Source organism: Platalea leucorodia (genome assembly GCF_965183815.1).
Source record: "Platalea leucorodia genome assembly, chromosome: 6".
NCBI lineage: Eukaryota > Metazoa > Chordata > Aves > Pelecaniformes > Threskiornithidae > Platalea > Platalea leucorodia.
In genome coordinates, this window is record NC_138828.1 from 36,975,110 (window position 1) to 36,984,513 (window position 9,404).

The 9,404-nt window shown below is 50.7% G+C and overlaps 1 protein-coding gene across 3 annotated transcripts in view; it reads left to right on the forward strand.

Moving 5' to 3' along the window:
- Positions 1 to 9,310, forward strand: part of MFHAS1 (multifunctional ROCO family signaling regulator 1) — a gene marked incomplete at its 5' end in the record, with an annotated part of 35,355 nt that extends 26,045 nt beyond the window's left edge. The window contains 3 exons of one of the 3 annotated variants that reach the window (XM_082314939.1): positions 3,513 to 3,802; positions 5,137 to 5,567; positions 7,130 to 9,310. In XM_082314939.1, coding sequence (XP_082171065.1) covers positions 3,513 to 3,643 — 131 coding nt within the window. In that variant the 3' untranslated portion in view covers positions 3,644 to 3,802; positions 5,137 to 5,567; positions 7,130 to 9,310. Of the gene's footprint in view, positions 1 to 3,512; positions 3,803 to 5,136; positions 5,569 to 7,129 lie in introns of those variants that run through there. The other 2 variants (XM_082314940.1, XM_082314941.1) reach the window with 2 other exon arrangements.
- Positions 9,311 to 9,404: the final 94 nt, after the last annotated feature.

A 9,404-nucleotide genomic window follows, 5' to 3' on the forward strand; every position in this document is an offset into this window, starting at 1 on the left:
GGGCAGCTTTTCAGAGGGGGCAGGCAGAACTGAGGTTTCCAGTAAAATTTGTGACATGCTCATGAAGGAATGTGCAATCAAAATACAGGCTGGGTAGTCTGTACATAGGGGCAGAGCAAGTGCTGCAGACATGGGCTGCTCCAGCCACATTTAAACTTAACAGTTAAACCAAGCAAACACCACCGCATGCCAGGTGTTTAGCTTTTTCTTTTATATCAGTAAACCACTTCGTTTGATCTCACTCTGCCACAGCCCTAAAGACTTTTATTTCTAATCTCCTGAAGTTTGAATGATTTCTGAATAGAAATGTGAGGTTTCTGAAACCTCCAAGAGATTCTGGGCCTGGAGAGTTGCATCCAAGCAGTGTCTCAGTGCTCGTTTGTTACCGCTCTGTAGATTGCATATTGCAATGGGATTTGCACTGGCTTTTATTTAGCAGTGATGTGAAGCGTGATTTAGATAGTTACACCTGGTTTAGTACTGTGATGAGTTTGTGCAGCAAAGATGAGCAGTTTGCAAAGACAAGGGGACGAGAACACTGTGGTGGGAAGGCAGTGGGACATCCCTTAGCTGGGGGGGAGGAATAGGGACAATCCACAGGTTACCTTCTGCCCACTTGGTGCATGATGCATCCCATGGAGTAACTGTGAGAACAGCCTGTCTTCTGGGGAGCAGCGTGTGTGTCAGCAGGAAAGGGGAGCGGGGCTGGAGAAGGCGTGGATGGGGCTGGGGACAGAGTGAGGTGAGCTTTATCCCAGAGGCAACCTAGAGGGGAAGGTAAAGCCATAAAGGATGGTTGACTGAAGAGCTGCGGGAAGGGGTTTGCCAGCAAATCAGGCATTTATTTTACCCTGCAGCAATCTCCTCTGCTTGAGAAATCTTCATCTAAGGATTCCTGAAGTGGGGAGATGGAAGTGGGAATGAAGGCTCAAGCAGACAGAGCAGTCTTACTGCACTCCTCTGGTTTAAGATCTAATGGATATTAGCCTTGTCTTTAAAGTGCGTAATGACACACTGATTTTATGACTCATCTGTTAGAGCTGGTGTTTTCAGTACTATTAGCAATACCGCAGTTTGGAAGTCAACCTGGGGTTGGAAACCTGGGAATCACTGGGACACAGAGCCCTGTGGCGTACGTGCTTGATGGGATGCAGTGCTGCTTTCAATGTGTGACAGCTCACGTAATTGAGGACGCTGCCTTGCAGATTTAACTTTGAATTGCAAATACCATCACGATTCTTCTGTTTTGGGAGACGTGTCTGTGTGGTTTAAAAGCTGCTCTGCCACTTTCAGGTTTGAGTGTGGGTGTGAGATGAGATTCAAACCAGATGTGAATTCAGATTGCGGACCATGGGGGCAAACTGGAACTACTGGCCCCAGAGGTAGGGTATCTTTCAAGAGGAACTGTGTGTGTGCATGTTCCCTGACAAGCCCTCCCCGCCTCTGCTTTCATGATACCAAATGATGTGTTCTTGCTTTGGAAAAAACAAGGGGTTTTAGATCTGCTTTTTCATGAAAGTGAGAAGAGGAACAGTGTGAGGAGGAGAGGAGGGAAGCGGCATTTGGGGAGCTTCAGGCACGATGGGGCTGACTGTTGTGCCATTGCTCCACAGGCTGGGCAGTAATTCTTCAAAGCGTGATTTCTTTTCTGGTTTTCCTGGGGTGGCTGGCAATCACAGCTAGACACAGACATTTTTCTGATGTTCTTTGTTTAACAGCAGAGGAATTTATTGCAAGTACATTTCAAAATAGGGGAGTCCAAGGACCATCTGTCCTGAGTGTTTTAGTGGAAGTGGAGACAGCTCACGGTGGCTGATTGATTGATGGGTACAGAGAGTTTTGCGTGGACCTGTGACTGCAGCCTGCTTACAGCTGGCCTGCCTCTGTAAAGGAAAGTCACTGGTGTAGCTGGCACAAGCCAGTTGTGGCCTGGTGCCTCTGCCTCAGGTAGGGCTGTGCAGCAGCGATGTGGGCATGCTCAGCAGAAGAATTGAGCCCTTGCTGGGCATGGATGCTGCCATCCCGTATTGCCTTTGAGAGCAGACCCTGCCGGCCAGGCTGGTGTCGAGAGGTGCTTCTGGTGCTATTGGGTATCTGAGCTGTGGCTGGACTATGCCAAGGAGATGGCATGTCGATGGCTGGGGAATCTGCCCTGCTGGGGCCAGTCACGTGTGGAGCGGGGCCAGGAAGACACTTGAGTTGCTCTGAGCGCGCTGCTGGGGAAGCGTTCCTCGGAGGTGGGCACATCTCGGCACCTGCCTTTCCCCTCTCGCTGTGCTGACCTGCGTCTTGCCCTGGACTCCATGCTGCAAGGGTGCCAGCGGTGGGGAGCTGCCAACTTGGCACTTGAACAGTGGAGTTGACGCAACGCGTTTAGCAGAGGGATACCATGTGGTGGAGAGCTCCCCGCTGCTACTGACTCACAGAGCTGGTATTGCCTCCATTAGGGAAGAGCTGACTGCTGGGAGCTGGGATCTGCATGCTCAGCAGAGTATGGCGTGGCACAGAACCCTGACAGGACACAGCAGCGGTCCCACGGCAGCTGTGGCAAACACGCCTAGGGAGAGGGGTGTTAGGGAATCCTCTCAAGTATTTTCACCTGTTTCTAAATATTGTTCTGACGGCTGAAAGGGGCACCCTGCAGTTGGCCAGCCATCGCAGAACAGCAGGGTCTGTCCAGCTCCTTGGTAGCTCCAGCTCAGAAATCCCAGTACTGGAGCAATGGCTGGACAGCTGCAATGGGCAGGGTTGCTCAGGGACAGAACAGGAGGTAACATATGGGTTCAGAAAAGGTCAAGCACACTTCTCTGTGGCTGATTTGAGGTCCTCCCTAGAATTTCTTAGAGGAGAAATACTGAAGTGATGCAAAAATCATGTCTGTGGCACTGCTTTCAAACCATCTTCTTTCTGGTTCATACCAAAGAAAGTCTTGGCAGGGTCCTTGTAGCATCCTTCTGCTTGAACTGAAAGACAGCTGCTTTTTGGGTAGCTTTGTGGGTGTGGATGGCTGTAGTATGCAGATGTGAGTAATAAGGCTTGTATCTATAGCTTTCTCTATCTGTCTACCAATTATCCTGCTGATGCTACAGGTCAGCTTCTTCCCTTCCATGGAGATTGAAAGTAAATTTCTGGATCCCATCTGCCCCCAAAGCCTAATTAAAACACCTACTCCTAAAACCTCTGTCTCATTAAGCTCCATCTAGATGCTATGGATCCCTAAGGAGCACTCAAGTCTGTGTGCCGTGATTCAAAGCAGAGACAGGAAAGATGGCAGATGTTACGTTTGTGTGGAGCAACGTGTCTCCAAGCTGTAATCACCAGGACATTCACCATGGTTACACAAATGAGACCTGCTTGGGTTGCAGGACCAGTAAGCCCTCTTACAGTGCTCACTTGCATCAGTCATGGACATTTACTTGGTGAGGGGGAGGGGAAAGGCAAGCTAAAAGCAAAAATTGCAAAAACTGCCTTGCTGATGCTTAAATGTTTTCATTCTTTTCCCTTATTCACAGGAGAACTGCTGAGTCAGCCAAGACCAGAGGGACTGACGGAGATCATCTGTCCCAAGAACGGCAGCGAGCGAGTTAATGTTGCCTTGGTTTACCCCCCAACTCCTACTGTGATCAGCCCTTGTTCCAAGTGAGACCTGAAAGCAGACCCCCATTCCCTTGTCAGAAGACACCAGAAAGCCTACGTAAAACATGCCCTCACTAAGCATTTTTTTCTGGAAGGTAGCAGCCCCACAGCCTGGGGACAGTTCTAATTATTTGTGGATATAGACAGCCCACTCAAAGGATAAGAGGTACAGTAAAATGGGCTAAGGTGTTTCCTGAGCTGTGTTGTGGCAGATGCAAGACACACATAGCGGCCAGGACAGATCAAGAGATAATACAATCATGGTCAGGTTTAGGTAGGACGGGACCTCAGGAGGTCTCTGTCCAGCCCCTGCTCCAAGCAGGGCCACCCTCACAGCTGCATCACGTTGCTTGGCACCTTGGATAGGCAAGGGTTGATGACAGCCAAGAATGGAGGTGCCACCACCTCTCTGGACTCTAGAGTTATGCTGTTCTCCTGGGGCAGAACTTTTTTCCTTCTGTCCCATCTGAGTCTCCCTTGTTACAGCTTGGTTTTCATTGCCACAAAGAGGCACTGCTGGCTTGTGTTCAACATGTTCTCCACCAGATCCCAAGCCAGCTGGACCCCAGGCTATGGTGGTGCACAGGGTTGTCCTGTTCTGGGTGTAGAGCTATGTACTTGTCCTTGTTGAATTTCACAGCACTGTTTTTGGCCCAGTCCTCCAACTTGGTGAGGTCCCTCCAGACAGAACCTGCCCTCCTGTGCATCAATAGCCTACATGCTCTTCACTCCACAGAGTGGAGATGTGCTTGGAAAATAGAGCTGTGTTGCGGTGGTAACAAATGTGGAACAACACTCACAGAAACGGGTAGCGCCTTGGCTTTTCGATGCATAGGTTTTCTTGCATAACAGAAATGCAGCTGTGGCCTGCTCTCCTTGGAGTAGCACAAGGGCGTTTGGCAAGGAGCTTAGAGGAGCAAGCTGAGTGTCTTGCTGGTGGCTGCTGCTGTGATGCATGTGGATGCCTATTCAGTATCTGAAAGTAGCTTTGGATGCTGTTCTCTCTGTTCAGTACCCTCCGACCCCAAAATACGCTCATCCTGCTGGAGAATAGCTTCTGTGATGGGTGGCTGTTGAGCTGTGTCTGAAGGTGAAGTTGAAGTGCCCACCTGGGGCAGGAAACAAAGTAGCTGCCCTGATATTGAGCCACAGGTCGCAACTGTGTATTCATTTGGTCCTCCTGTGTGTGTACTTGGCACAGCAGGTTTCTAACCTGAGGCTGTGATTTTTGTTGTACTGTGCTGTCAGGCTATGCCTGTGCACTTGTCCTCCTGTCCTACAGCCTGCCTTCTGCAGCATCTGACAACTGTGTCCCAGTTTCACAGTCACTCTGCTGGCAGGAAAGTTGTGTTCTCAAAAAGGCCTGTGTTACTTTTAAAGACCTCAACCTCCCTATTTAGAAGCCTAGAGAAAATCGTGTGTCTTAGGTTATTCATCACAAGCACTATGAACCGTGCTGCTCGTGATACATTACTTTTTCTTTATCCTTTCCTCTTCCAGATAAATCGTCAGTGCTGGTGCCAAAGGTTTTCCACCGGGCAGAACATGGCTGATGCTCTGCAGTGCTCCCATCTTTCCGGTTGTGGAGTTGCATGCTGACGGGGATCGATGGGGCTTTGGACTCTGAAACGCTGTGGGGCAGGGGCAGCTCCCTGGTGGGGGCCTTGTGGATGGAGTGGATGCAGTCACCTGGAGGTCGGGGACAACAACGAGGCATGAAGCAAAACGATTGCTGCAAATGGCAGGGCCGCTGGCCAGAGGGGAAGCACTGGGGATAGGATTCTGTGGACCCATTGATCGCGTGTTGAAAACCCATTTGGATCTCATGATGAATGTAAAAATGTTTTTGGTACCATTTAATTCAGACCTGCTTGGAGGAAAATCTCTTGAAATGAGCTGTAGCGGGATTCCCTGGATTTGTTCCTGGACAAGTGAGTTTTGTGGCAGTTAGCCAAGGCTTTGTCGGGGCAGGGGTTGATGCTGTGAAGCCTTTAAAATTGCTCCAGTGCAAAACAGTTGGCTGTGTCCCACACAGCAGGCTTGGGCGGTGGCCGGCAGAGTGGAAGGAGAAGCAGCCTGGGAAGTGTTTCCTGCCTTGTGCATTCACATACACTGTGCTGTGAGGCGGTGAAGATGTGTTGTAATCACGCAGGGATGGAAGAAGGGCAGTCAGTGTGCCCCCGGCACCTGCCATTTCTTCCTTATCAACAACTCATGGTCTGCCACATCTGGATGCTCTGGAGTAGCCATTGCAGTACTTTCCATGCACTGTGGCCACTAGAGCAGCGGAAACCTAGATCTGGGTCCTCCTCCTAGCAAAGCCACCCAGGCATCTTTGTGCGGAGATCTAGTGAAGCAGCCTCTGGCTGTGTTGTACAAACTGGCCCTGATGCCCTTGGGCTGGCCCTGGTGGCCGTGCTTCGTGGGCAGCCATTCTCCCCTGGGCCAGATGTGGGAAAGGGCAGGCTGAGCACTGGCACCACAGTGCTGCTTTCTCTCCTGACTAGATGGTTTTGAGGACTTCTAAGATGTTGCTGTCAGTTTGTGCCCTACAGCTGAGCCCTGATAACTTGACTGTATGAGTCCTGCTCCATGCAAATATTTGATTTAGTGTAAATCAAATAGGAGGCAGGCATTTCCAGAGCTAGGACCCCTTCATCAGATGCTGGCAGAGGTCTGAGAGATGAGGGATTTAAAATGCTTGTGTTAATGTACAGCTCTTAACCCTTCGGGCTGTGATGGCAGGCATGGGGCAGAGGCCCTTTCCCCCAGACCTGGGATGGGTGATACTGGTCGGCAGGCAGTCCCCACACCAGGATGCGGGCTGGCCAGGCCTGCAGCCAGTCCAAGACAGCGACATGCGTCCTGCTGGGACGCGCTGCTGTTGCACAGGTGTCGTTCCCCTGGCTTCTGGTCCTTCAAATACCAGCCTTGTGTGCAGGGCTGCAAATATCCCCTTTGGCAGGAGCTTAACACTGGGAAATGCAGGGCAGAATCCACTCTAGTGGGAGATTGCAGGGGCCAGGTGGAAGAAATCAAGCCATTGTGCCTCACTTCAGGAGGGGAAAGCTGCCAAATAAAAGCTGGCAGCTCAGTCAGCTTCGTGTTTCTTCAGGGTATCATTCCAGCTGGGGAGAGAGCTTGGGCTCAGATTTCATGTGTTGACCTGCCACCTCTGGCAGTGGGCATTTGAACCTTTCTTATGTCAGTGAGAAGCATTAATTGATAGTGCTTCTGTATTGCTGTAAATAAATTGGGAACTGGAAATTGCCTGCCGTGGCTGGAGGGAGTGGAAGGGAGGTGAGACCTTTGGATGGTGTCAGGAATAGTGCTAGGAAAGTCCCTTGTCCCAGGTCTTGCTGCCCGTGAGACATTGAAGGGCCCTGGTATAGTCAGAACTTACGTTAGAACATTCCCTACTGTCACCTCCTGTGCTGGGCAGCCTTCTCCTCCTCTTTGCTGCTACTCACCTCTCTTTTTCCATTCTCCATAGGAAGAAACTAGCGATTTGTTGCTGTGGCGTTGTGTGGAAACCACATTGTAAAGAAACCACAAACTGGAATCCTTTTCCAGCCGGAGGCCTGTTTCCCAGTGCGCCCATCTGGTCTGGGATGCGTGAAGCATTGAAGGAGCGAGAGGACAGAGCAGACATCTTACAGCCTGCTCCTTGGGACCGCAGCCCTCCTGCCGGGCCATGCCACCGCAGCGGGAGCACGGCGTTACCTGGCCTTTGCAGGCACTCAGTCTGCTGTGTGCACTGAAGCCGTAATGCTGGGAGTGTGGCAGTATGGAGATTAGTCTAGTTGGGTCTATTTAATATGAAATGGTGATCGCTCATCCGCCCACTGTTTAGTAACTGGTGTAACTGTGTTTTCATCTATATTTTTTTAATATGCAAAAGCCATTTAATTTTCTATGCAGTTCAAAAACGTCTCCCCTTTGCAACTGCCAGGTGGGAGATCTGTGCAGGAGAACCAAGCCAAGTGGCTGACAGTTCTTTTGATTTTGCTGTCGCTCTCTTTTAAGGATGCATCCTGGAGTCCTCTGCACACAATGTCCCTTTCCTGAGCTCCTGCCTATTAGACCCCACTTAACATCCCTGAACCCCAGGGATGAGGGCCCCGTATTTTTGAAGGATCTGTCATTTTTCATGAGTCAAGCCACAAGGAAAGAGGGTTTGAAGGCAGTGCCCTAAGAGCAGAGGTACCTGAGTTCAGAGCATGTATTATATTCCTGTTCTTGTCCCTGCTTGGAGAGTTACTGAACTGTTGGAAACGACGAAGGCCTCTGTGGAGCACCCTGCAGCCTTTACCAGAAGTGTATGAAGAGGGCAGAAAGGACTGGGGCATCACTTGTCTCCCCATGGAGCTGACGGTGAATTTAACCCCTTTGGAATAGGAGGAGAATCTCCTGGTACTAGATGCCTACTTCACTCGAGAGGATTGCGCTGGTTTTGCTTATTGGTTTGCAGACCGCTTGCCTGTTGACCAGTTGATTTCGTACTGAAACTGGTGCAGACAGGTTTGGAAGCAGAGGTGGCAAGTTGCTTTGCACTGCAGGACTTTTCAGCAACTGGAACGTGTCCTGGAGTACCTTGTGTTATGCTCTGAAGCAAAATCTGGGATTGAAACCTGCATCCGTCCAAATGAAACTCCCAGAATAGCAGCTTTGCCTTCTGCTGGGTCTGTGTGACACGTGAGAAATTGCATGTCCCTAAGCAGCACAGAAATCTGTTGAGGTAGAGTGAGAGGGAGCCCAAAGGGTGATGCTGCACATCTAGCTCATCTTAGGGCTGGCAGGGGTACTAGGAGGCCTCTGGCAACTACAGAGGGTCCTGGGTGATGGGACACCTCTGCTTTAACTGTGCTAAAGGCAAAAAGGTCAGAGAAATAAGATTGTTTCCAACTGCCACAAGGCCAGGGTGCGTTTGACTAGTCTCCTCTCATGGCAATGCTGTTCTTCCTGCATTCTGTCTGTGCTCTGAGCTCGGGGGATTCAGCTTTAAAGTTAAACAGAAATAGAGACCAGATTGGGATTTAACCTGCCTTTTGGTCTCAAATCAGATGGAAGAGACTGGGGGCTGCGGAAGCACGGGTCATCTCCCTCGCAGCATCCCCCACGCTACAGTTCTATGGTGGCTGTGAAAACTCGATAGTGCATTTGGGTGCTGCTTTCCCAGGAACCTAAGATGCGCTTGGCTGTGCTGTAGCACCGGAGCTTACATGGGGTCCCTGTTCCTTTCCCCTTTGTACCTCTGAGGTGGTTAAAATTTGTCAGAGCAGTAGGGGCTCCTCACAGTGAGGAGACAGATACGGTTGTGTTAAAGGGAACTGCAAATGGTATTTAGGAACTCACTAAGTGAGGTGGAAACCCACCGGCTCTCTCCTGCAGAGCCAGATCCCGGAGCTCAGCTCCTCCCACGCCCTTTGGATGGGATCTTGGGCTGGCACCCTTGGAACGGCAGTTGCGGGGAGGTGGAGATGCTGCAGTGCAGTAAGCACAAGAAGAGGCAAGCAAGCGGGCCTCAGTGTAGCACTCATCACACGCTTCATGGCTCAGTTCATGGACTGTAATTGCAGGTATTCATATAATCTACATCACTGGGCAGGACTCTGCGCGCACACACACATGCATGCCCAGGCGTACGCGCACCACACCCACACTCGCCCACACATCCTCGCCAAAACGACTGAAAATAAAAGTGATCTCAATCTCGAGGAAAGGCCTGGCTGTTTGATTTGGTTTTCCTGTTCCGGTGCCTCCTTGGG